The sequence below is a fragment of the Oncorhynchus tshawytscha genome, linkage group LG11 (genome assembly GCF_018296145.1).
Source record: "Oncorhynchus tshawytscha isolate Ot180627B linkage group LG11, Otsh_v2.0, whole genome shotgun sequence".
NCBI classification, from domain to species: domain Eukaryota; kingdom Metazoa; phylum Chordata; class Actinopteri; order Salmoniformes; family Salmonidae; genus Oncorhynchus; species Oncorhynchus tshawytscha.
In genome coordinates, this window is record NC_056439.1 from 32664243 (window position 1) to 32691734 (window position 27492).

At 40.9% G+C, this 27492-nt stretch overlaps 3 protein-coding genes across 9 annotated transcripts in view; 2 read left to right on the forward strand and 1 right to left on the reverse strand.

Annotated features, from left to right (window-relative positions):
• The window catches only part of flvcr2a (FLVCR heme transporter 2a), a 31251-nt gene extending 21780 nt beyond the window's left edge, over window positions 1–9471 (forward strand). The window contains exons 10-11 of one of the 3 annotated variants that reach the window (XM_042330027.1): window positions 765–877; window positions 7066–8351. In XM_042330027.1, the coding sequence (XP_042185961.1) occupies window positions 765–839 (75 nt within the window). In that variant the 3' untranslated portion in view covers window positions 840–877; window positions 7066–8351. Of the gene's footprint in view, window positions 1–764; window positions 878–7065; window positions 8352–9411 lie in introns of those variants that run through there. The other 2 variants (XM_042330029.1, XM_042330028.1) reach the window with 2 other exon arrangements.
• Window positions 9472–9816: 345 nt separating this feature from the next.
• Window positions 9817–11941, reverse strand: erg28 (ergosterol biosynthesis 28 homolog). The gene is made up of 5 exons (XM_024400508.2): window positions 11768–11941; window positions 11387–11541; window positions 11049–11139; window positions 10818–10936; window positions 9817–10606 (listed from the first exon to the last, which is right to left on the reverse strand). Exons 2-5 carry the CDS (start codon window positions 11517–11519, stop codon window positions 10518–10520), a joined length of 432 nt encoding a protein of 143 aa, XP_024256276.1. The 5' UTR covers window positions 11520–11541; window positions 11768–11941; the 3' UTR covers window positions 9817–10517.
• Window positions 11942–12428: 487 nt separating this feature from the next.
• The window catches only part of ttll5 (tubulin tyrosine ligase-like family, member 5), a 101992-nt gene continuing 86928 nt past the window's right edge, over window positions 12429–27492 (forward strand). For all 5 annotated transcript variants that reach the window (XR_006084564.1, XM_024400597.2, XM_024400598.2 and 2 more), the window contains exons 1-7: window positions 12429–12539; window positions 13000–13153; window positions 15027–15133; window positions 15256–15338; window positions 22588–22694; window positions 22996–23126; window positions 23243–23325. Coding sequence is in view for 4 of the 5 variants with exons in the window: in XM_024400597.2 (XP_024256365.1) it covers window positions 13098–13153; window positions 15027–15133; window positions 15256–15338; window positions 22588–22694; window positions 22996–23126; window positions 23243–23325 (567 nt within the window). In the remaining variant the exon portion in view is untranslated. The remainder of the gene's footprint in view (window positions 12540–12999; window positions 13154–15026; window positions 15134–15255; window positions 15339–22587; window positions 22695–22995; window positions 23127–23242; window positions 23326–27492) is intronic.

Consider the following 27492-nt stretch of genomic DNA (forward strand, 5'->3'; position numbering starts at 1 on the left):
CCAACTCGCTGTATTTGATTGTATGCCTTGCGGGTGTTTGATACAGAATTTATGCTTGAGAAGTTTCTGTTTCGTTCGACACAAGCACCTGTTTTACAAAGATGCCTTTTGTCACAGATTATTATGACTACAGTTTGCAGAACTATAGAAAGCTATCACACAAGATCAGGGTGAATTATCATTCTCGTTTATCTGTAGTATAAAACTACAATAATATGACACTGACTCATACTGTTTCGTCATACTGTAGTTTACAGTAGGCAATTGCACTCATTTGGCAGCAAAATACATCTGATAAAAATGGCTTGCTCACTCAATATAAAATTGAATTTTCTCCAACAAAATGAGCTTTAATCATATAATAGATTCATAATAACCTTCAGGCTCAACTCACCAGTGGTCAGGGATGATGAGATGTTATTAACAATCCCTAACAAATCCATTCTGCTCAGCGCTTACATTCTTTCTATTATGAGAATATCGCTATCACTTCTTTTATCTCAATGCAGGTTGGGAGCTTTACTCACTTTATTTATGCAAAACTACAATAATCTCATTAATCCAGTTTTATGTCAAATCATTTCCACCCCCAGTCCTCATTAAGAGGAGGCTCTCTCTAGAGGCAGGTGGAGTGCTGGAATTAGAGGCCAGTGTTATGGGAGGGCCTGGTAAGGACAGAGGGATTATGGTGATGGGAATGATGATGGCAGTGGTGGAGGAGCCCTTGGCCCCTCTTGTGCGTGATTTCCTAGCTGTTGTTCCAGGCTGCAGGCTCCCCATCTCGGGTACAGGACTACGGGGCCACAGCACCCAGCAGCCCTCAGGAGCAGCAGTTCTGACACTAACCTCACTAAAACCCAAACACAAACCAGCCAAGGTAGGGGCATCAAGTCTTTGAGGTTATATCACACAAGAAATATGCTGCAGCTGTACAGTACTGTACAAAATGCAATCATAAAGAGCACTGGTATTGGTGATGTGTTGAGAATTCCCATTGGAAGATAAACACATCATACACTTAATTTACTCGTAATCTTTTCAAAATACTGTAGTCTATAACCCACCTCAATACGGTGAAAAGGTCTTAAACAAAGACATGGCACTTGCTATTTCTGCTAAGTGAAAATTGCAACAATGAGGATTGAGATGCCTTGTGGGATTAGCCAAAACAGATTATAGGGTTTGGTAAACCATTAGGGTCCAAGCAGGTTTCGGAGTTAATATCCAGACAGGGTACTGCACTTTAATTACAAGAAACAGTAAGACTCATTTTCTGTCAGCTAAGCAGTGAGTGAGGCACTAAAGTACTGTAAAACCTTGGTGGAAATAAAGTGTTCATGCAAAATCTTTTGTTGAAGGATAGAGCTTGCTGCTTGAGTGTAATATTAGAGCTTTGAACTATTTGTGCTTTGGTTGATCATCCTTCTCAAAGCAAAGCCCTACTATATGAGCTCATTGGAAAAATAATCACCCTTTTGTTTATTGCATAGCACAGACCTTTTCACTTCCAGTTCAGTTTTTTAAGTGAAGCTAATAAACCCCAGAGGAAATGTTTTGGTACCTTACAAAAACGGTTAGCAGATCAATCAGCTGTTTCTGTCTTCCAGAGAAAGATGATCATTACCTTTAAATTGTATACATTACCTGTAAATTGTGGATTGATGTGCTTCTTGCATGAAACATATATTGTTTTGATGACAGCAATACTCGTATATTCTAGTACAGGTATTCCTAAATGAGCAATGCCGTCGGGGGAACGCCAAATAAAATGTGAATCACATTTAAAAAAAATAATAATAACAATTTTTCTTCACATTTTCACACAGTACATTTATATTTTCCAAAGAGGTTATACATTTGGGAGAGGTTTTTTTCTCGCCTGAGTAGCCTCATTTCACCTCCAAAAATGTAATCAAACCTAGTGTTCAGTGAAATAACAACACAATGTCAAATACAGGTCGCATAGTCTAATAATTAACATCTAATCACATTAATTGTTACTCTCTTGCGGGAAACCTTCACTCTTGCGCAGACATTTAGAAACTAAACATGACAATTAGAAAAATAAGCCACTGGAGTTTTTTGAATGAGAATAAAGATGACTTTCTAGAAGTAAGACATGTATAAAAGCAACAGATACCATTAATAAGAAGGGGCTAGAAGTGTCTTATATGGTGAGCTACCGAGTGGCTAGGACAGGCAAGCCCCATACTATTGTGGAGGACTTAATTCTTCCTGCTGCCGCGGATATGGCTGGGACAATGCTGGGGCAAATGGCAAAAAAAACAATACAGACAATGCCTTCATCAAGCAACACTGTTTCACGACGCATCAGTGACATAGCAGGAGATGCGTTGAAACAATTACTGTTTCGCATACAAGCCAGTGAATTCTATGCCTTACAGCTGGATGAGTCAACAGACGTAGCTGGCCTGGCACAGCTCCTGGTATATGTCCGTTACGTTTATGGGGGGTCAATTAAGGAAGACATCATCTTCTGCAAACCACTGGAAATCAGGACAACAGGAGAGGATATTTTTAAAGTACTGGACAGCTTTGTGACATCAAATGGACTTTGGTGGTCAAAATGTGTTGGTATTTGTACTGATGGCGCAAAAGCCATGACAGGGAGACATAGTGGAGTGGTAACGCACGTGCAAGCTGTTGCTCCTGATGCCACTTATGTACACTGCAGCATCCACTGAGAGGCTCTTGCTGCCAAGGGAATGCCTGACAGCTTGAGAGACCTTTTGGACACGACATTGAAAATGGTTAACTTTGTAAAAGCAAGGCCCCTGAACTCTCGTGTATTTTCTGCATTATGCGATGATATGGGCAGCGACCATGTAACGCTTTTACAACATGCAAAAGTGGGCTGGTTATCAAGGGGGAAAGTATTGACACTTTTTAAAAAAAATTGAGAGACAAGCTTGAAGTTTTCTTTTGTGACCATAATTTCCCCTTGTCTGACCGCTTGCATGATGACGAGTTTTTCACAGGACTGGCCTATCTGGGTGATGATCCAAATTATCTGAATATAGGATTACTGGGACTCTCTGCAACTATATTTAATGTGCGGGACAAAATTCAGGCTATGATTAAGAAGTTGGAGCTCTTTTCTGTCTGCATTAACAAGGAGAACACACAGGTCTTTCCATTATTGTATGATTTGTTTGTGTGCAAATGAACTCAAGCTTACGGACAGTCAAATGTGATATAGCGAAGCACCTGAGTGAACTGGGTGCGCAATTACGCAGGTACTTTCCCGAAACGGACGACACAAATAACTGGATTCGTTATCCCTTCATGCCCTGCCTCCAGTCCACTTACCGATATCTGAACAAGAGAGCTTCATTGAAATTGCAACAAGCAATTCTGTGAAAATGTGAAGTTTTTCAGATTTCTGGATAGGGCCGTGCTCAGAGTTTCTTGCCTTGGCAAATCGGGCTGTTAAGACACTGATGCCTTTTGCAACCACTTACCTATGTGAGAGTGGATTCTCAGCCCTCACTAGCATGAAAACTAAATACAGGCACAGACTGTGTGTGGAAAATGATTTAAGACTGAGACTCTCTCCAATACAACCCAACATTTCAGAGGTATGTGCATCCTTTCAAGCACATCCTTCTCATTAAGTTGTGGTGACTTGTTCACAATTTTTGATGAGCAAATAAGGATTTATATGTAAAATGTCTAAATAAAGAGCAAAATGATGGATTATTATTATACACTGCTCAAAAAAATAAAGGGAACACTAAAATAACACATCCTAGATCTGAATGAATTAAATATTCTTATTAAATACTTTTTTCTTTACATAGTTGAATGTGCTGACAACAAAATCACACAAAAATTATCAATGGAAATCAAATGTAGCAACCCATGGAGGTCTGGATTTGGAGTCACACTCAAAATTAAAGTGGAAAACCACACTACAGGCTGATCCAACTTTGATGTAATGTCCTTAAAACAAGTCAAAATGAAGCTCAGTAGTGTGTGTGGCCTCCACGTGCCTGTATGACCTCCCTACAACGCCTGGGCATGTTCCTGATGAGGTGGCGGATGGTCTCCTGAGGGATCTCCTCCCAGACCTGGACTAAAGCATCCACCAACTCCTGGACAGTCTGTGGTGCAACGTGGCGTTGGTGGATGGAGCGAGACATGATGTCCCAGATGTGCTCAATTGGATTCAGGTCTGGGGAACGGGCGGGCCAGTCCATAGCATCAATGCCTTCCTCTTGCAGGAACTGCTGACACACTCCAGTCACATGAGGTCTAGCATTGTCTTGCATTAGGCGGAACCCAGGGCCAACCACACCAGCATATGGTGTCACAAGGGGTCTGAGGATCTCATCTCTGTACCTAATGGCAGTCAAGGTTACCTCTGGCGAGCACATGGAGGGCTGTGCGGCCCCCCAATGAAATGCCATCCCACACCATGACTGACCCACCGCCAAACCGGTCATGCTGGAGGATGTTGAAGGCAGCAGCACGTTCTCCACGGCGTCTCCAGACTATCACGTCTGTCACATGTGCTCAGTGTGAACCTGCTTTCATCTGTGAAGAGCACAGGGCGCCAGTGGCGAATTTGCCAATCTTGGTGTTCTCTGGCAAATGCCAAACGTCCTGCACGGTGTTGGGCTGTAAGCACAACCCCCACCTGTGGACGTCGGGCCCTCATACCACCCTCATGGAGTCTGTTTCTGACCATTTGAGCAGACACATGCACATTTGTGGCCTGCTGGAGGTCATTTTGCAGGGCTCTGGCAGTGCTCCTCCTTCTCATCCTTGCACAAAGGCGGAGGTAGCGGTCCTGCTGCTGGGTTGTTGCCCTCCTACGGCCTCCTCCACGTCTCCTGATGTACTGGCCTGTCTCCTGGTAGCGCCTCCATGCTCTGGACACTACGCTGACAGACATAGCAAACCTTCTTGCCACATCTCGCATTGATGTGCCATCCTGGATGAGCTGCACTACCTGAGCCAGTTGTTTGGGTTGTAGACTCCGTCTCATGCTACCACTAGAGTGAAAGCACCGCCAGCATTCCAAAGTGACCAAAACATCAGCCAGGAAGCATAGGAACTGAGAAGTGGTCTGTGGTCCCACCTGTAGAACCACTCCTTTATTGGGGGTGTCTTGCTAAATGCCTATAATTTCCACCTGTTGTCTATTCCATTTGCACAACAGCATGTGAAATTTATTGTCAATCAGTGTTGCTTCCTAAGTGGACAGTTTGATTCAGTTTGATCACAGAAGTGTGATTGACTTGGAGTTACATTGTGTTGTTTAAGTGTTCCCTTTATTTTTTGAGCAGTATATTATTATTTGTGCGCTGGTCCTATGAGAGCTCTTTGTCACTTCCCACAAGCCTGGTTGTGACAACAACTCACACTCATCCTTATGTTTAATAAATATATAATTTAGTATTGATTATTATTATATTATTATTTGTGCCCTGGTCCTATAAGAGCTCTTTGTCACTTCCCACGAGCCTGGTTTGAAATAAATTCACACTCTTTTTTAATAAATATATTGTTTAGTGTGTGTGTGTGGCAGGCTTACAATGATGGCAAAAAACAACATTTGAGAGTGCGCTGACCCTGGTGGTAGAGAGGGTACGCAGCTGGAGGTTGAATGTTTAAGGGGTTACGGGACTATAAAACGTTTGGGAAACAAACGCAAATGCCAGTTTGTGTCTTATTTATGCTTAATTTACGAATATGTATTGTTTTTCAGATAATGCATAGAGCCCTGAGTTGATTATACCATGCTATAATTTAACACATTTGCCACTAGCAATGTGTTCATTTGCAAGTAGAAATGTGTTCAACATCCACTGAAGTAGCTTGCAAATTTACAAGATAGCTACAGTAGTTGCCATGGTAACCAAACAAAGAGACTTGCTAGCTTATTTATGTATTTATGTTACTCAAGTAAAAGTGAAAGTCACCCAGTAAAATACTGCTTGAGTAAAAGTCTAAAAGTATTTTGTTATAAACATATTTAAGTATCAAAAGTAAATGTAATTATTAAAATATACTTAAGAATCAAAAGTAAAAGTATAAATCAATTCAAATTCCTTATATTAAGCAAAGCAGATGGCACCATTTTCTTGTTTATAAAATTGACAGATAGTCAGGGGCACACTCCAACACTCAGAAATAATTTACAAATTATGCATTTGTGTTTAGTGAGTCCACCAGCTCAGAGACAGTAGGGATGGCCACATGTTCTCTTGATAAGTGCATGAATTGGACCATTTTCCTGTCCTGCCAAGCATTCAAAGAAACACTTTTGGGTGTCAAGGAAAATGTATGGAGTAAAAAGTACATAATTTTCTTTAGGAATGTAGTGAAGTAAAAGTGGTCAAAAATATAAATAGTAAAGTAAAGTACAGCTACCCATAAAAACTACTTATAGTATTTTAAGTATTTTTACTTAAGTCCTTTACACCACTGAACAATACCAATACTGTTTTCAATTCAACTTTTGCTTTCAAAAACATGTCAAAATTAACTATAGCCATTAAATTCTAGCATGCAAACATACAGTGCTTTATTTAAGCAACAAGGCCCGAGGGGGTGTGGTATATGGCCAATATACCATGGCTAAGGGTTGTTCTTATGCTCGACGCAACACGGAGTGCCTGAATACAGCCCGTAGCCTAGGTATGTTGGCCATATACCACAAACCCCAAAGGTACCTTATTGCTATTATAAACTGGTTACAAAGTCATTCGAACAGTAAAAATAAATGTTTTGTCATACCCCTGGTATACGGTCTCATATACCAAGGCTTTCAGACAATCAGCATTCAGGGTTCGACCACCCAGTTTATAAAGGGAAATAATGCACACTCTAGAATGTCCTTCAAGCCAATCAGAAAGGAGTATTTAACAACGTTATGGTATAATGAGACCCAATAAGAAGATGTTCTGTTGTTTGTAAGCTCCACCTCAATTGAAATAACACAATTTAAAGTTTTAACATGTAGTAACAATACATAATATAATATTGGAACATCATTAGGAAAATCTGATTTCTAATAGTAATGTTTTGATTTGACAGAAACAGGCAGGTCACCCACAGGAAGGCCTCTCACAGCCAGCTACACTGAAGGACATCAAAGTATAAGGAGGAAATCCAGTTGAACGGGTGTGAAAAGAAAGAAATCCCATCATACACTTGGAATCACACAGGTTCTCCCTCTACTGCAAATTACTCGTCAGAAGATAACTGGTTTGATTATCAAGCACAACCAAGGGTATTTCTATTTGTATGTGCTGATAATTCATATTTAACTGTCACTTTTTGAGAGTACACTGTGAATTGTTAATATTTTCATTTTGGTTTCTCTAGCTTTAAATGTCTCCAATCTAAATATTATAAATGTTGATGTCTGTGCATTTTGATATGAGCAATATTCAAACTGTGCTATTTGTTTCCTGGTATTTGACCAATACCATACTGGAACAGAAAGTATTAATGTAACTGTGCTATTTGTTTCCTGGTATTTGACCAATACCATACTGGAACAGAAAGTATTAATGTAACTGTTCTATTTTTGGAATTTGTTAACGTTAAAATTAGACTACAGATTCAGTGGTTTCAGTTGAATGGAAGTCTGTTCAGAGGGCCGAGCCGATCCAGTCAAGCCAACTCACGTAGTGGCTTAACAGGATTTTGAGATTGCTATCTGCCATATAATCAAATTTTATTTATCACATGCGCCGAATACAACAGGTAGACCAGGTAGACCTTACAGTGAAATGCTAACTTACAAGACCATAACCAACAATGCAGTTTTAAGAAAAATACATGTTAAGTAAAAAAATAGATAAGTATAAAATAATTAATAAAAGTAACAAATACTGCTGATAATGGTGAATATGTTTGAATCTGTGCATCTGAGTATGTCTCATAAGGACTCAACCTCTTTAACCACATTCTTAGAACTTTAGGACTATTCTATTTAATATTTATCTGCATTGACTTGTTAAATAGCCTTTAAAGGAACACAATGATAACAGAATGTGAGCAAAAATCATTAGTTTGGCGAGAGACAATCCAATGGACTTTTTGGAAGTAGGCTAGTGTTGTATTTTCTAAAGTACATTATTATTTTGACCTGTAGTTTTGTTACTGAGAAACCTTTTTCATCTGCTTATTTGACTTGATGTGTTGCGGTTAGAAGTTGTCCAGTGTTTTTTCTTTTTTAATGATTGTGTAATCTTATAAGAAGTGTTTTTCACTCAAATGATACAGTATATTGTTTTGTATAATCATTGTATATACAGTACCAGTCAAACGTTTGGACACACCTACTCATTCAAGGGTTTTTCTTTAGTTTGACTATTTTCTACATTGTAGAATAATTATTGTGAAGACACAAAAGCTATGAAATAACACATATGGAATCATGTAGTAACCAAAAAAGTGTTAAACAAATCAAAATATATTTCATATTTGAGATTCTTCAAAGTAGCCATCCTTTGCCTTGATGACAGATGACAGCTTTGCACACTCTTGGCATTCTCTCAACCAGCTTCATGAGGTAGTCACCTGGAATGCATTTCAATTAACAGGTGTGCCTACTTAAAAGTGAATTTGTGGAATTTCTTCCATTCTTAATGCGTTTGAGCCAATCAGTTGTGTTGTGAAAAGGTAGGGGGGTATACAGAAGATAGCCCTATTTGGTAAAAGAACAAGTCCATATTATGGCAAGAACAGCTCAAATAAACAAAGAGAAATTACAGTCCATGATTACTTTAAGACATGGCAGTCAATGCGGAACATTTCAAGAACTTTTAAAGTTTCTTCAAGTGCAGTCACAAAAACCATCAAGCTTTATGACGAAATTGGTTCTCACGAGGACTGCCATAGGAAAGGAAGGCCCAGAGTTACTGCTGCAGAGGATAAGTTCATTAGAGTTACCAGCCTCAGAAATTCCAGCCAAAATAAATGCTTCAAAGAGTTCAAGTAAGAGACACGTCTCAACATCAACTGTTCAGAGGAGACTGTGTGAATCAGGTCTTCATAGTTGAATTGCTGAAAAGAAACCACTACTAAAGGACCCCAATAATAAGAAAAGACTTGCGTGGGCCAAGAAACACAAGCAATGGACATTAGACTGGTGGAATCTGTCCTTTGGTCTGAAGAGTCCAAATTTGAGATTTTTCATTCCAACCGACATGACTTTGTGAGACGCAGAGTAGGTGAATGGATGATCTCCACATGTGAGGTTCCCACCGTGAAGCATGGAGGTGGCGGTGTGATGGTGCTTTGCTGGTGACACTGTCTGATTTATTTTGAATTCAAGGCACACTTAACCAGCATGGCTACCACAGCATTCTACAGCGACACGCTATCCCATCTGGTTTGCACTTAGTGGGACTATCATTTGTTTTTCAACAGGACAATGACCCAACACACCTCCAGGCTGCGTAAGGGCTATTTGACCAAGAAGGAGAGTGATGGAGTGCTGCATCAGATGACCTGGCTTCCACAATCACCCGACCTCAACCAAATTGAGATGGTTTGGGATGAGTTGGACCACAGAGTGAAGGAAACGCAGCCAACAAGTGCTCAGCATGTGGGAACTCCTTTAAGACTGTTGGAAAAGCATTCCAGGTGAAGCTGTTTAAGAGCATACCAAGAGTATGCAAAGCTGTCAAGGCAAATGGTGGAAATCTAAAATCTATTTAACACTTTTGTTACATGATTTCATGTGTTCTGTCATAATTTTGATGTATTCACTATTATTGTAAAATGCAGAAAATAGTAAAGATAAAGAAAAACCCTGGAATGAGTAAGTGTCCAAACTTTTGACTGGTACTGTACAAATGGTGATGCAATTTTAAAATGCTTGTCATACTCTAATGAAGAACAATCATAGTTTAAAAAAAACTGTTTGTAGACATTGTTTGGACAAATTATCAGATACTGTGAACAATTGCACCTGGTAATCTGGTGAACTAAAAGTTTTTTTTTTTTTTAAATTGAGAAAAATGCTCTGTTATTTTATTCATGGACATGTTACACCATAGACACAATTCAGTAACATACAGAAATCATAGCAGTTTAGAAAGCAAGACAAAAGGCCCAATGTTGAGATCCTCCATTAAAGTACTGTGAATGACAATGTCAAAATCCACAAGTCCCATGCCCTATCACACCATAATTAATACAAATCATCTCTACATTTATGCATTATTGCACATCATGAAACATTGATAGACAATTGCTGTTCAATTTTCAGTGTAAGAGTGAAACAGCTGTAGCCATAAAAACCATAGTATATTGTAGCACATGTACATATCACGTAGCACAGGAACAAGTCACCTGCAAAATAAATCCCACTTATTGCATATCCAGTCTTAAAAATGTCACACATATTGGACTCTTGTGTTTGTGTACATACAGTATAGTAAATATACCACTCATTCTTCAAGGCAGGAAGCAGTAGACTATCCCGCAGCTTTCTCTAGAGTTGGGCTAAAACGGTTTTCTGCTGCTTGGAATCAGTTCCGCTTCTTCTGCCGTGCACCCACCTCTTCCTGATGCTCTGGAACACACTGCAACCCAATCAGCATTCCCACGATAGAGAAACCTGGAGAGGTGAGAGGATACAATGGGTTTACTCTGCAATAACAGACACCAGCAGCACAAGCTCTGAGCAAGTTCCATCAGACAAAACATTTAGTTGAGCGATGCACCTTATGTACCTGGTAGTTTGATGATTTGTTAACACTGTTGTTACTGGTTTTAACAAAACAAGCTCACTATTTGATCAGATGGGATTATAGAGCTGCAGTACTTACTTGCCACAATGAGAGGTGCCATAACGCCAATGGTCAGAGGTGCCGTTTTGTAGATGAAGGCTTCAGACAGGAAGTGTCCCAGAGCCAGTACAAATGTCCACAGGGTGATGTGATAGAGCCTACATGAAGCGACAACAACTATTTAAGATAACTCCCACAGAACACAAATCACAGTTTATGCACTCACTGTTGCATTAACAGACAACAGTGCAAGGATGCAGGAAATCTTACGTTTTGTTCTGAATGTCTATGGCGCACACGCAGCGGATAATTGACGACAACAATGTCCAGATTCCAAATGTTCTTGCTTGGAGGCCATTTACTGTAAAAAGGAAGCAGAAACTACATGAAGTTCTATGAATTCCTTGCACCTTGGAGGAGACTGAGCATACTGCTGTTGTAAAGCTCCTGTGATGTAGACAAATCAATGTGTAACCCAGTCTTATACACAGGCATAATAACATCCTACAGGTTGGAACAAAATCCTGCACCCACACCCACCCTTGCACGGGAAGATCAGTCATGGCCTGCTTTAGAGAGTGTTGCAATCCCGTGTAGAAACTACTCACCAAACTCTGGTGTCCCCGTGTAGAGTTTCTCAGAGAGGAAGCTGTGATCTCTGAAACTCTGGACGGTGTTTCCCATGGCAATGACAGACACCATGACCAACCAACTCCGCAGAACATTCAGAAAACGACTCATCCTTGCCTTCTGTGGGATGCACCTGCCAGACACATTGGCTGAGAGTAAGGGCAGACAGCATAGCACTTTGCAAAAATGAACAAGAAAATAACAGCTTCATTCTGCTTGTTACAGCTCGGGTGAATGCTACAGTATCTGTCAGGTTGCAAGAACCACCATGGTCGTGGGTACTATAGCTAACGACAGCTACAACAGCAACCATCATCGCTAGCGCGATACAAACAAAATGATGTATGTGTCTAACTTACCTTCTACGACAGTGATACGACAGTGAGTGATCAGCGAGTCGAAATCAATAGACATATAATGTCAACAAGTCTGTAAAAACATTGCTAATGTTTGGAGATTGAGAATACCGTGTGAACCGTACTGTCGCTCAATAACTAGCTGATATGGACATTCAATTTGGCCAATTATAGAGCTCAGAAGATGGCTTCATCATCGTCCCATTCATCACAATGGGTCGTTCGACTGGTAACGTGCTTTTAGGTTCCGCCTTATTTCGCGCATTCCACCAATCATTACAACACAAACCACAGTTGCGACTGTGCTCCCGGCCACAGGAGACGAAGTGGCGACGATTTATATTCCTACTATAAAAATTAAAACACCAAAAATCTATTATATTACTTTATCAATTGTTTTAATACTATGCTAGACAATGTAATTCGTCTTGAATATTCCAAAGCAATTTCCTGTGTGACATTCTCTGACCAAATGCCCCGATTCAGTAGTACATTGCAGGCATTGGAATGCCCAAGTCCGTTTTTATCCCTCAATAAAAACATTGGAATTCTTATTTTACGATGCATATTTGGAATTATAGAAATTCATCACAAATTGGAAGTTGTGTGGCCAAAAACGTCACGTGCTGGAGGACAGTGCGCATGCTCTCGCCATTGGTTGCCAGTCAGTTGTTGTAGTTACAAATAGGCTAGCTACAGGAATACTTTTTATGATGGCTAGCTAGCTAACTGTGGTTCTTCGAATACATAAGTTTATCCTATGCTGAAGAGTTGGGTATGTTTATATGGTAGTTTTACGACTGTCATGATTTATAACCTGAATGTTAGCTTGCTCTCTCAATGAAACATATAGTTTGTATTACAAACCACAGTAAAGCTAGGTAGCTAACGTGCCAACCTTATTACCTAATTTAGCTATCTAGCTAACGTTAGCTAAGTAGCTAACCAATCTCAGATGTTGCAGAAAGTTCCTAGCTGGCTGGTATCATGAGCTAGTAATAACTATGTAACATAGCTAGCGTTAGCTGTAATAGCAACACACAACATATTTTACATTGTTAGGGCTAGGTGTTTGACGGTCTATGATTCAGCTTGTTTCTGGGCAGTGCTAATATGGCCCCATAATATTAATTTATGCATGGTTATTATTGATATATAAATTAACTCAATTCCAGACAGCAGTGTATTCTTAAGTATGAAAATGCTGTGTTTTAACTGTACTGATATTTCAACAGTAGACGGTGAGAGCTGGAAATGCCCACCTTCATAACCCCAGATACCTGACTCAAAGCAGATTTCGTCAGGAGGTACTTCCCCCTTCACTGTGGTGGAAATGCCAACTGTGATCCGGGATAAAGAGGATTCAGAGTCCTCAGAGGACGAGCAAGAGTAAGTGGCTGTTCTGATTAAGTGTTTCTAATGGTTTTGTTACATTTCCTTCTAGTTGTAAAAAGCAACATTAGTGTGCTAAGTAACACAGAAAAATACACAGATCAATGTTTAAACTTATTGCCACCACTGAGATCCTATTCAATTCAAATAGTTCTAGTATGTAATACCATGCAACAATAATAAACACTGTAAGAACAGATCCCTGTATGATCTAAATATACTGTATAAAGTGTCAATATGTGGTTAAACTTAGTTAACTAGAGCTTACCATGCAATCTAAATTAAGCCTGGCTTATTTGGTGTCTATAAATGTGATACATTTGGCACTTAAATAGCCTGGCACCTCAAGTATGTCCTTAAATAGAACATGTACTACCACAGCAGAAGAGGCCAAGAAGTTCACGGTCTTGTCTTCATCTAGTCCTGAATTCAAATTTCATTAGGCTACTAAAATCTTTGGCAACTAATTAATCTGCAAATGCACCTTAGATCATGGTCATCAGAGACTAAAATGTATTATTTATGTAAAGTGTCTTGAGTGCCCGACAAATCTCCCTCAAGACATGCAATAGGCCTACATAATTAGGCACTGCTTGCTTAATATTGGACTGAGTTTGACACCTATGACTTGAGCCTATATTAGGTAGATACTGGGTTATTACTGGTGGTGATGCTGCAGGGCACTAGCCTAACTATTACATCTCATTAAAGCTCACTATTCTAGTGGCAGTTTTGTCTGACATGTCTAAATACCTGAGACAGGAGCAGGTATTGTTTACTACCGCACCCAACCTTATCTAGATTGGTCAAGTCTGATAGTTCTTCTCCAGCAGCATGCCATCTTAAGTGTGGATTTACATTAGTAAAATATGTGTAGTAATATTTATCGCTCTTCAACATCACATTTGCAACTTTTCTGTTTACACTATCCTTACTTTATCCTTGGATGTAGTAAATCATATTGCACACAATGTTGCCCACTTGATTAATGCAACGATTCAGAAATGTGTGGATATTTTAAAATACTTTTTACTGTAAAAAGGAAGCAGAACCTACATGAAGTTCTCTGAATTCCTTGGAGGGGACTGAGCATACGGTTGTTGTAAAGCTCCTGTGATGTAGACAAATCAATGTGTAACCCAGTCTTATACACAGGCATAATAACAACATCCTACAGGTTTTGGCTAACAGACCAAAAATACTGTCTACTGGTATTGAGGTAATTTTTGCAGGGACATGTGTTGTGGGGCAGCAATTTTCGTTACACTATAGCACTCAGTGGCGTAGATGTGCCCCACACTATCTCCGGTGGTAGTGGGAGAAATGTCTCTCAGAGATTTGAATCTAGATCCGACTCTTTACACTACAAAAATATATTTCCTGGGACTAGTATGTGTTGTGTAAAGAGGCCCATATCTCCACCATGGTCACTGATAGAACCAGACACAGCCAACCCATCAGATATTTTCAGTGCAATGTTACCAGAGTGTTTGTTACTTGACAGGTTTGTTATTGTTCAGTATCCATGAGACTGTGTGGCTCGACCACTCTCTGCTCCGCTAATGTAAACACCTTGTCAGATTGCGTTCCACCACCCTAAGGGTAGCATCATCAGGACTCTAAACTCAACATAATGAGACATTAAAGACATGTTGGAAAGGGTTTACAGCCTAAGGCTAATGGTATGCCGTGTTTTAGATACTCTTCCCTCTCATTTCGGTTCTTGTTTTATTGGACTTTATATGGGTATTTTGTCGCCCATATTTTATTTTTTGAGCTTAAAGTATAAACTCTACTCTTGAGTAGCTTGACCCTGCATGATCCTCTCAATGTAAGAATACTTTATTGATCTGTTTTTCTGTCTCATCAGGGACCATCCTTGCATTGCCTGGAGTGGCCTCAGCAGGAAGATCCCAGTCCTGGTGTTCTTTGCTGAAGCCATCGTCTCTAAAGATGGAAACATCCGTTCTGTTGGAGGTACGATGTCCATAAGAAACATTCTAAAGATATGAGAGTATATAATTCTGTTGAATTCCTATCCTGGCCCAATACTTTAATTTCTGTTGAATGATAATGTTATGTTCATATTCTGTCTTTAGAACGGTATAACCTGGCCTTCAAGATTGTGCGCACGGAGAGCCGGCTGGTTCGTGGCTTACTGACCACTCATGGATTCCATGAGGTATTACATGAAATCTCATTCTGATTCACTTGCACATACAGTACCAGTCAAACGTTTGAACACACCTACATTTTCTTTATTTTGACTATTTTTCTACATCAAAAAAGTGTTACACAGATCAAATATATTTTATATTCTTCAAAGTAGCCATCCTTTGCCTTGATGAGAGCTTTGCACACTCTTGGCATTCTCTCATCCATCTTCATCTGGAATGCTTTTCCAACAGTCTTGAAGTAGTTCCCACATATGCTGAGCACTTGTTGGCTGCTTTTCCTTCACTCTGCGGTCCAACTCATCCCAAACCATCTCAATTTGGTTGAGGTCGGGTGATTGTGGAAGCCAAGTCATCTGATGCAGCACTTCATCACTCGCCTTCTATGTCAAATAGCCCTTACACAGCCTAGAGGTGTGTTGGGTCATTGTCCTGTTGAAAAACAAATGATAGTCCCACTAAGCGCAAACCAGATGGGATGGCGTATCGCTGCAGAATGCTGTGATAGCCATGCTGGTTAAGTGTGCCTTGAATACAAAATGAATCACAGACGGTGTCACCAGCAAAACACCCCCACATCATCACACCTCCTACTCCATGCTTCACGGTGGGAACCACACATGCGGAGATCATCAGTTCACCTCCTCTGCGTCTCACAAAGACACGTCAGTTGGAACCAACATCCGACCAAAGGACAGATTTCCACCGGTCTAATGTCCATTGCTTGTGTTTCATGGACCAAGCAAGTCTCTTCTTATTGGTGTCCTTTAGGAGTGGTTTCTTTGCAGCAATTTGACCACGAAGGCTTGATTTACACAGTCTCCACTCAACAGTTGATGTTGAGATGTGTCTGTTGCTTGAACTCTGTAAAGCATTTTTTTTGGGCTGCAATTTCTGAGGCTGGTAACTCTAATGACCTTATCCTCTGCAGCAGAGCTAACTCTGGGTCTTCCATTCCTGTGGCGGTCCTCATGCGAGCCAGTTTCATCAAAGCGCTGGATGGGTTTTGCGACTGCACTTGAAGAAACTTTCAGAGTTCTTGACATTTTCCGAATTGACTGACCTTAAAGTATTGATGGACTGTCGTTTCTCTTTGCTTATTTGAGCTGTTCTTGCCGTAATATGGACTTGTTATTTTACCAAATAGGACTCGCTCCTGTATACCACCCCTACCTTTTCACAACACAACTGATTGGCTCAAAGGAAAAAAAATCCACTATTTAACTTTTAACAAGGCACACCTGTTAATTGAAATGCATTCCAGGTGTCTACCTGAAGCTGATCAACAGTGTGCAAAGCTGTCATCAAGGCAAATGGTGGCTACTTTGAAGAATCTCAAATATAATATATATATATATATATATATATTTTTTTTTTTCTGTTTCAAATATTTTTATTAAACACACACAAGAATGGTGTATAGGTATACAAGACAGGTATACAATTCTTATCTAAACATAAAAGAGCATACAGGAACAACAAGACCCAGAGTTCTGGGTGCAGAACAAATAATACAAAACACGACATACAAAACAAGGACAAGTAGAAAGAAAGAGGGAAGATCCCCCCCTCTGTATCCCGAGAAGGTACCAAACAAATTGATCACATCAAGAATAGCTGGGATACTAGCCTGGGGTTCTGTTACATAGAGGAGGATGTCATCTGCGTATAGGGAGATCTTATTTAGGGTATCTTTAGTATTATAGCTGTGTATTGCTGCATGAGATCTAATCGTCTGAGCGAGCGGTTCGATAATTAGGGCGAAGAGCATAGGCGACAGCGCACAACCCTGCCTTGTCCCCCTATTGAGGTTAAATCGTGGCGACAATGATTGGTTAGTGAGTATTCTGGCACAGGGGTTCCTATATAAAAGCTGGATCCAATTTATGAACCTATCTCCAATATTAAATTTCTGTAGGACCTTGAATAGATAGGGCCACTCAACTTGGTCAAAGGCCTTTTCGGCGTCAAGGGATATGACGGCAAGGTCCACGTTGGGTAACCTCTGAGAATACATAATATTGAAGAGGCGCCTGAGATTGAAGAATGAGTTTCTGTTAGGGATAAAGCCGGTCTGATCCGAATGGACCAATTTGCCAATTAAAGTGCTAAGCCTGTTAGCCAGAGTTTTTGCTAAAATCTTTTGGTCTGTATTAAGGAGAGATATTGGTCTGTATGACCCTACCTCTTCTGGATCTTTACCCTTCTTATGTATAACTGTAATGAACGCTTCGTCCAAAGTAGAAGGGAGAGCTCCATCCTCATTGGCCTGAACCAACATTTTGTGCAGGTAGGGAGAGAGCATGTTGCTGAATGTTTTATAGAATTCACCAGGGTATCCATCTGGGCCCGGGGTCTTGCCACTCTTTAGAGATTTAATTGTTTCTCGAATTTCATCAAGAGATATTTCCTTATTCAGGAAGTTAGAATCTTCCTGGTTCAGGGCAGGAAGATTACAGTCCTCCAAAAATGTTTGCATAATTAAGGAGTTAGGATCCGCTTTAGATGTATATAGAGTCTCATAAAACTGCCGGAATCTGTCATTGATGTCTTTGGGGGAAGAGAGTAATTCCCCAGATGCAGATTTAACCCTGTGAATCATTCGGTCACTCACATTTTTTCGAAGTTGTCTGGCGAGTAATTTGTGTGGTTTGTCACCAAACTCAAAATATTTTTGCTTGGCATAGAGAAAAGATTTAGCAATTTTAGCTGAGAGAATCTGATTATATTCAAATTTTAAAGAGGTAATTTTTTTATGTTTCTCCATAGATGGGTGGCTAGCATTCTCCCTATCCAGTAAGTGAATTTGTCCCTCCAGTTCTTCCAGTTTTCCTCTGTTTTGCCTACTCCTGGCAGCCTGAAAGGAGATGATACAGCCTCTCAGATAAGCCTTCAGTGTTTCCCACAATAATGCTGGGGAGGTCTCTGTGTTGTCGTTGGTATCAAAGAAAAATGTAATTTGGTCTTTAAGATATTCACAGAATGTTGGTTCTGTGAGGAGCTGAGGATTCAACCTCCAGACCCTCTCGTTTGGTACAATGTCACCCAATCTCAGGGAGAAGGTGAGTGGACTGTGGTCCGAGATTATAATATCATGATACCTCACATTACAGGTATAGGGGAGTAGTCTAGCATCCAACAAAAAGTAGTCAATTCGAGTGTAAACCTTGTGAACATGAGAGTAAAAGGAGTATTCCCTACCCGTAGGGTTAGCGATCCTCCATATATCAAATAAGTTAGAATTTTTTATGTAGGTATTCAAGAATTCGCTTGAATAGGAGGTAGGGGTTCGCCGGGTAGAGGATCTATCCAAATATTGGTCTAGCACACAGTTAAGGTCCCCTCCAATGACCAGGTTAGTATGGGAGATATCTGGAATCAGGGCAAGGACTCTTTTGAAAAAAAGAGGGGTTGTCAATGTTTGGCCCATAGATATTTAGTAGAGTTACTGAGGTAGAGTGGATTTCTCCTATTACGATCACATACCGACCCTCTTTATCCACAATAGTGGTTTTATGTAGAAAGGGAATTCCTTTCCGTACCAGAATCGCTGTGCCTCTCGTTTTGGCAGAGAAGTTAGAGTGATACACTTGCCCCACCCACCTACACTTAAGTCTGCTATGAGAGTTATTCTTCAGATGGGTTTCTTGCAAAAATATAATATCAGACGAGAGTGCTTTCAAGTGGGCTAGGACCTTGCCCCTCTTAATTGGTTCGTTTAAACCCTTGACATTCCAGGAAGTGAATGTAAGCCCCGCCCTCCTCTCGTTTGTAGTTCCTATGGTGGCCTGCATACCATGTAACTTGATAAAAAGGTAAGAAAGCGCACCAAACCATCACGATCAGCATATGTAGCACCTACACCCGAGCCGTATCCAACCCACCCCTCCCCCCCTGCAAGCACCTTTACTTCCCACCCTGTACCCCTAATTTCCCCAACACTCACCCCCCCCATCAACCCACATTTAACAGGCATGTACAAACAGGAGAAAAAAAAAGGAAAAATAAAAATAATAAACACATTGTCTGGCCGATGCCAAAAAAGCACGGCGCGACCTCGAACAAGAGGTCAAACAAAAATTAAATCCCAACTATACGTTCACCTCTCACTATCCTAGAACTTCTACTAACATATGAACTGAGGAGGCTCCCGCGAGTTAAGTGTTCAGTTAGCATCTAATAAACCTAAACCGAATAAGTTGCAACTTAAACATATTGCGCATTTAAGCGTCATCCTGGGTCAATCCCAGAGATAAGCAAGATATAGCCTCAAGATTATATTGCTAAGCACTGCCGGTCAAAAAATAAACCATCCGCAACCGACATAGTCAGCCGTACCTTTACATACTGTGGGTCAGGAGATCGGAACAAGGATTTGTTAAATTAAACGTTCCCCCCATAAAAAAAAACATGTTTAATAAGAAATAAATAAAAATATATGCATACATATATATATACATACACATACACATACACATACACACATGTACACACATACATACATACATACATACACACATACACACATATACATATATACATATATATACATACACACACATACATACATACACACATACACACATATACATATATATATACATACACACACATACACACATATACATACATACACACATATACATACATATATACATACACACCTATATACATACATATACATGTATGTATACATACCCACTCAAAAAAATCATATATAAAAATATATATTTAAAGAATATGTATATACATCCATATGCACATATACACATACACACATTCATACCCCAGAATAACAATCTACACTGATTTAAAATATACACATACATAATACTAAAATTCTAAGAGAAAATAGTAATAAAGTAGAAATAGTAATTATATGTACGCACACCTACACATACATAAGCGCTGCAGAGGGCTGGTGGGACTCTAGTCAGGAGAGAGGCCCACGGCCAGACAAAGGCAGAACGGCACAAAACATCAACTTGCTAAACAGGTGTCTGCCCCCTCCCAACCATCACCCCCAGTCCCCTGCAAGCAATAAATAAATGGTATGGTAGTAAGAATAATGTAAGGATTGTAAAATAAATAACGAAACAAAAGTGGGGGAATATAAGTATATCCGTCCGAAGGTGTCAGTGATCAAACCTGGAAGTAAAAAATATGCATCGCTCTGAGCACAGCCGGGATGAAAGTGAATTTAACGTTAAATGAGAGTTCTGACCGCCATTCATTGGTCTGCTCAGCGTCTTACATGTTCGGTAGCCCTTGTTGAGCCCGTTTAATACGTTTTCACCCAATATGGTATAGTATGGATTCGAGTCCTTGAGCAGACCCTAACACGCAATAACAAGGCACTCTAACCTGTACAGGGGATTGGTGTATATCCCCGGATAAACTTCTCTGCGTCCAAAACCGAGGAGAGCCAAATCTTCTCACCGGAAGGTGGGGTAATTCTTAGTCTTGCAGGGAAGAGTAAGGCTGGGCGAAGATGGAGTTTGTAGAGTTTGGTCATGACATCTCTGTAGTCGGCGCGATGCTTTGCCACATCGGGCGCATAATCCTCATAGACATGGAATGGATGCCCTTTATGTGACAGGTTGCCCCTCATTCGAGCTTCACGCAGGATAAGATCCTTGGTCTTGAAACTGTGACAACAGATGATTACTGGGCGACTGGGCGAGGACGTTGGCCCGGTCCAGGCACTGGGACAAGGGAGCGATGTGTGCGGTCCAGCTGGGGATCCGAATCCAAAACATCCAATCCCATTGCATCCTTCAATAGCTTGGCGAAGAAGTCGGTGGGGCGAGAGCCCGCCTCTACCCCCTCTGCCAGACCAACAACGCGAAGGTTATTACGTCTGGATCGGCCCTCCAGGTCCACCACTTTCACAGAAAGCCTCTGCACAGTATCCTGCAATGACGTGCATAGCTTCTCTAACTCGTCGATCCTACCAGCGTTGAATTCAGAAGCTTTCTCAAGGTCCACAATACTCTGGCCATGCGAAGCGACCGTTCGAATGATGCTCTCGATTTTGGTGTCCAGTTCAGCAATAGTGGCCTTAAGTCCTCAGCTATAGCAACACGTAGCTCCCCCAAAGCCCGGGTAAGTTCTGTAAGTGTCACGTTGTTGCATGTGCCTCCCGCCATGTCTGTCTCGTTGTTTAGTGGGGAGTAGGCCTCCGCTGTGGATTTATTGTCCTTTGGTCGCTTATTACTCGGCATTTTCATATAAAAAGTTACAATCTTGTATTAGAAAGAAACGTTTGTTGTAAAAAGTGCCATAAAGTAGGTTAAATTAGATTATTTCGCAAAAAAGTTGCAGGAGCCTCTCACGCACAGCCGTTCACTCCAACATGCTAGCTCTGCCCCCATAAAATATATTTTGATTTGTTTAACACTTTTGGTTACTACATGATTCCATATGTGTTATTTAATTTGTTTTTATGTCTTTTCTATTATTCTACAATGAAAATAGTAAAATAAAGAAAAACCCTTGAATGAGTTGGTGTGTCCAAAGTTTTGACTGGTACTGTATGTTCCTCTCTGTCATGTGTTGTAAGGGGATAGGTCTGTTTTTTCCTGACTGACAGTCTGTCAAAGCCTGGAAATGCACGCACGGACAAAGTTGGCCCAGTATAGTGTTAATCCTGTTTCACAAGAGCACACTCCCCATTATTGCTTCATCCAAGCACTTACTATTAATTCATTTTTTTTTGTTCACTTCAATGCCACTTGACTCCCACTAAACCCATCATCAAAGACATGCTAGTGTCTGCCACATCATCCCAGAGCCAAAGTTTAATAACCCTCTATTGCAAACATCTGGTTTTCTCATAGCAGTTAGTGCTGGCCCATGTCAAACCTGCCTCTTCTCAAAGGAGCGCAGAAGGGTATGAATAAAACAAAACAGATATAAATGAATATGATTGTGATTAAAATAGCTGGTGAGCTGGCTTCCCTTTGAGATGATTTGAAGGTAGAGATTAGTGGCTGAGTATCGGATCTAAGCCTCGGATCCATCTTTATCAAGCCGTCAGATGTGATGCATATCAAACAGGAACTGTGGTATTCAACAATAACTGTGCAAACCTTGTGTTTGCACCAAGGCTATATTTTTCCTGTTATGATGTCCTTTAATTTTCTTAACGATTTCCCCTGCCTTTGCGTATTGTTTGGTCTTACTGTGAGTACTGCCTCTGAATAGTCTGAAGTACATAACTGAGATCTGAGCTTGACTGGAAGGACTGTTTTTCAGATCCATCCAAACAGTAATGACTTCAACCTCATGTGGACGGGGTCTCACCTCAAGCCTTACCTCCTACGCAGCCTTCAAGACTTCCAGAAGGTCAACCACTTTCCCAGGTACGACTGTGTCCAACTGTACACAGAGTGGAGTCACTTTGGCCTGCTGCAGTTCCTGATGTAAAAATTCACACTGCTTCTTTGTTTAAGCCCCTTAAATTCAACCTTGTGTTTATTGTCTTTCACAGGAAAACATTTTGTTTGAACAAGTGCCTTTCTAAAACATGAAATGAATCAAACTGTCATGCAGAGTAGTCTTGTTGCCATTGTGTTTGTACAAGCTCTTATTTCTATCAGCATCCAAGCAGTAGAGAACTTAAGCATTTCGAGCTGAAAGGTCAATGGCCCTGTTCATTTCCAGGTCATATGAACTGACGCGCAAAGATCGGCTGTATAAAAACATCCAGCGGATGCAGCAGTCTCACGGCTTTAAAAACTTCCACATCGTCCCTCAGACCTTTGTGCTTCCCTCAGAGTACCAGGAGTTCTGTAGTAAGTCCTGCTTGTCTATTGACTCTCATTACTGTAAACACAATAAGCCACCATGTTTCTCCGCTAGTCTTTCTCACAGCACGCCACTCTTCCCCGTCTTCTCTCCCTCATCCCAGGTTCTTTCGTCAAGGACCAGGGCCCCTGGATCATTAAGCCAGTAGCATCTTCAAGAGGACGAGGGATCTACCTGGTCAGCAATGTAAGGGATACACCATAGGAAGAACAGTGCACTGTTAGTGTTACTTTTGGTCATTTAGTGTATAATACAGTATGTGGACACCTGCTCGTCGAACATCTCATTCCAAAATCACGGGCATTTATATGGAGTTGGTCCCCCCCCTTTGCTGCTATAACAGCCTCCACTCTTCTGGGAAGGCTTTCCACTAGATGTTGGAACATTGCTGCGGGGACTTGCTTCCATTCAGCCACGAGCATTAGTGAGGTTGGCACTGATGTTGGGCGATTAAGTCTGGCTTGCAGTCGGCGTTCCAATTCATCCCAAAGGTGTTCGATGGGGTTGAAGTCAGGGCTCTGGCCAGGCCAGTCAAGTTCTTACATACTGATCTCGTCAAACCATTTCTGTATGGACCTCGCTTTGTACACGGGGGCATTGTCATGCTGAAACCGGAAAGGGCCTTCCCCAAACTGTTGCCACAAAGTTGGAAGCACAGAATTGTCTAGAATGTTATTTTATGCTGCTTTATGCGTTAAGATTTACATTCACTAAATCTAAGGGGCCTAGCCCTAACCATGAAAAACAGCCCCAGACCATTATTCCTCCTCCACCAAACCTTACACTTGGCACTATGCATTGGGGCATGTTGTGTTCTCCTGGCATCTGCCAAACCCAGACTGCCAGATGGTGACGCGTGATTCATCACTCCAGAGAACGCGTTTTCACTGAGTCCAATGGTGGCGAGCTTTACACCACTCCAGCCGACGCTTGGCATTGTGCATGGTGATCTTATTCTTGTGTGCGGCTGCTCGGCCATGGAAACCCATTTCATGAAGCTCCCGACGAACAGTTATTGTGCGGACGTTGCTTCCAGAAGACATTTTGGAACTCGGTAGTGAGTGGTGCAACAGAGTACAGACAATTTTTATGTGCTTCTGCACTCTGCGGTTCCGTTCGGTGAGCTGGTGTGGCCTAGCACTTCTTGGCTAAGCCCTTGTTGCTCCTAGACGTTTCCACTCCACAAGAACAGCACTTATGGTCAACTGGGGCTGTCTCTGATTGGGAACCATATTTAGGTAGCCTGTTTTGTGTTGGGTTTTGTGGGTGATTGTCCTTAGTGTCCTTGTTCCTGTCTATGTGTTAGTTTACACAAGTATAGGCTGTTTCGGTTTTCGTTACGTTTATTGTTTTTGTAGTGTTTGTATTTAGATTCGTGTTACGTTTGTTTATTAAATTATGGATCGCAATCTACACGCTGCATTTTGGTCCGACTCTCCTTCACACCTAGAAAACCGTTACAGAATCACCTACAAAACCCAACACAAAACAGGCTACCTAAATATGGTTCCCAATCAGAGACAATGACTAACACCTGCCTCTGATTGAGAACCATATCAGGCCAAACATAGAAATAGACAAACCAGACACACAACATAGAATGCCCACCCAGCTCACGTCCTGACCAACACTAAAACAAGGAAAACACATATGAACGATGGTCAGAACGTGACAGACCCCTTGACTTTTTCCATATTTCGTTACTTTACAGCCTTATTCTAAAATTGATTAAATCTTTTTTTGTCCCCTTATCAATCTACACACTGTATCCCATAATGTCAAAGCAAAAACATGTTTTTAGAAATGTTTGCTAATTCATTAAAACTAAAAATGGAAATATCATTTACATTTTGTTACATTACTGCCTTCTAAAATTGATTAAATCATTCCCCCACCCAATCTACAAACAATACCCCATAATAACAATGCAAAAACTGTTTTATTTTAGCAAACCCTTTACTCAGTACTTTGTTGAAGCAAAGCGATTACAGCATCAAGTCTTTCTTTGGGATGATGCTTACAAGCTTGGCACCCCTGTATTTGGGGAGTTTTTCCCATTATTCTTTGCAGATCCTTTCAAGCTCCGTCAGGTTGGATGGGGAGCATCGCTGTACAGCTATTTTCAGGTCTCTCCAGAGGTATTCATTCAAGTCCGGGCTCTGGCTGGGACACTCAACGACATTCAGAGACTTGTCTCCCAGTCCCTGCTGCTGATAAACATCCCCCCACAGTATGATGTTGCCCCCACCATGCTTCACCTTAGGGATGGTGCCAGGTTTCCTCTAGATGTGAAGCTTGGCATTCAGGCCAAAGAGTTCAATCTTGGTTTCATCAGACCAGAGAATCTTGTTTCTCATGGTCTGAGAGTCATTCGGTGCCTTTTGGCAAACTCCAAGCGGGCTGTCATGTGCCTTTTTGTTGAGGAGTGTCTTCTGTCTAGCCACTCTACCACAAAGGCCTGATTGGTGGACTGCTGCAGAGATGGTTGTCTTTCTGGAAGGTTCTCCCATCTCCACAGAGGAACTCTAGAGCTCTGTCAGAATGACCATCAGGTTCTTGGTCACCTCCCTGACCAAGGCCCTTCTCCCCCGATTGCTCATTTTTGCCCACTCTAGGAAGAGTCTTGGTGGTTCCAGACATCTTCCATTAAAGAATGGAGGCCACTGTGTTCTTGGGGACCTTCAATGCAGAAATATTTTGGTACCCTTCCCCAGATCTGTGCCACGACACAATCCTGTCTTGGCGCTTTACAGACAATTCCTTGTACCTCATGGCTTGGTTTTTGCTCTGACATGCACTATCAACTGTGAGACCTTATAGACAGGTGTGTGCCTTTCCAAATCATGTCCAATCAATTGAATTTACCACAGGTGGACTCCAATCAAGTTGTAGTAACATCTCAAGGATGATCAAGGGAAACAGGAGCTCAATTTCGAGTCTGATAGCAAAGGGTCTGAATACCTATGTAATTAAGGTATTTCTGTTTTTGTCTTTTTAATAGATTTGCAAAAAAATGTATGAACCTTGTTTCACTTTGTCATTATGGGGTATTGTGTGTAGAATGTGGAGGATTTTTTATTTATTTAATACATATTAGAATAAGGCTGTAACGTAAAAAAAATTAGAAAAAGTAAAGGGTTCTGAATAGTGTCCAAATGCACTGTAAAGTGTAGATACACTCACCTTAAGGCTATGTGGGGATAATAGCCTGAGGGATCTCAGGTTGTAAATGAAACAACATGGCAGTTACTTGCGGGAGGGGGTGGATTCTGTTGAAAAATTAAGTATAAAACAATGTGTGTCATAGACATTAAGCACTGTTGAGTAAATCACACACTTCAAGGCTTTGGAAGAGCTCCAGAAGGTTCTCTGACTTGGACAACCTATAAACATGCTTTTTCTTCTGGGGTATTTTTATGAAACAGTGGAAAGAATGTCAGGGTGATATTTAGAAAGAAGGATGTTCATTTTGGGGGTTTTCTCTGAACTGTAGCCAGCCCGACGGTTAGTAGCTCTCCACCTCCCTCACCCCTCCCCGGCTTCACCACCTGCAACACATTTCAGATTCATAAATGACCCCACTCCTCTGATAGACTGCTGTACAGGATGGGTTTTCTCTTTGAATGGTCAATTTCATGTGTCTGACTTGATCATACTGGACCTGGTCCATTATACAGTGAGCTCCAAAAGTATTGGAACAGTGACAAATGTTTTTGTTTTGGTTCTGTACTTTGGCTCTGTACTCCTGAATAAATCGTGACTAATGATGAGTGAGAAAGTTACAGCCGCATAAATATCATACCCCCCCCCAAAAAATGCTAACCTCCTCTGTTGTGTTGGTGAGCGGTTAGCATGTCTTGGGGCTATGATGTCTGTGCATCTGTGTCTAACTTTCTCTCCCATCATTATTCACGATTCATTCAGAACTATCAGCAGTCATGGTAGCATGTTTAGTGTTTAGAAACATATTATATTCTTATTTACGATAAAACTGACTCCAAAATGACACAAAACATTATTTACCATTCATTTTAATTGGGCACAAAATAATCTGAAACGCAACCAAAAAAAAGAGCAATGCTTCCAACAAGCTTGATGTAATCATTGCGTGCTAGGAATATGGGACAAAATACTTTACTTTTGACTACTTTAATACACAAGTGAATTTGTCCCTATACCTTTGTACAAAGAGTGCTGTAATTTCTAAACGGTTCACCCTGTATGGATAAAAATACCCTCATTAAAGCTGACAGTCTGCACTTTAACCTCCCATAGTCATTGTATAATTTCAATGTGTCACTGTCAAATGCTTTTGGAGCTCACTGTATGTGTAATCTAATGATTGATGTGTTA

Excerpts from the sequence above, each read along its gene's own strand:
- erg28 (XM_024400508.2), bottom strand. The coding sequence starts at position 11,519 with ATGAGTCGTTTTCTGAATGTTCTGCGGAGTTGGTTGGTCATGGTGTCT. Across the intron at positions 11,140-11,386 it reads CACGGGGACACCAGAGTTTG|TAAATGGCCTCCAAGCAAGA; the intron begins GTGAGTAGTTTC and ends TCCTTTTTACAG. Across the intron at positions 10,937-11,048 it reads ATAGACATTCAGAACAAAAC|GCTCTATCACATCACCCTGT; the intron begins GTAAGATTTCCT and ends CGCTTCATGTAG.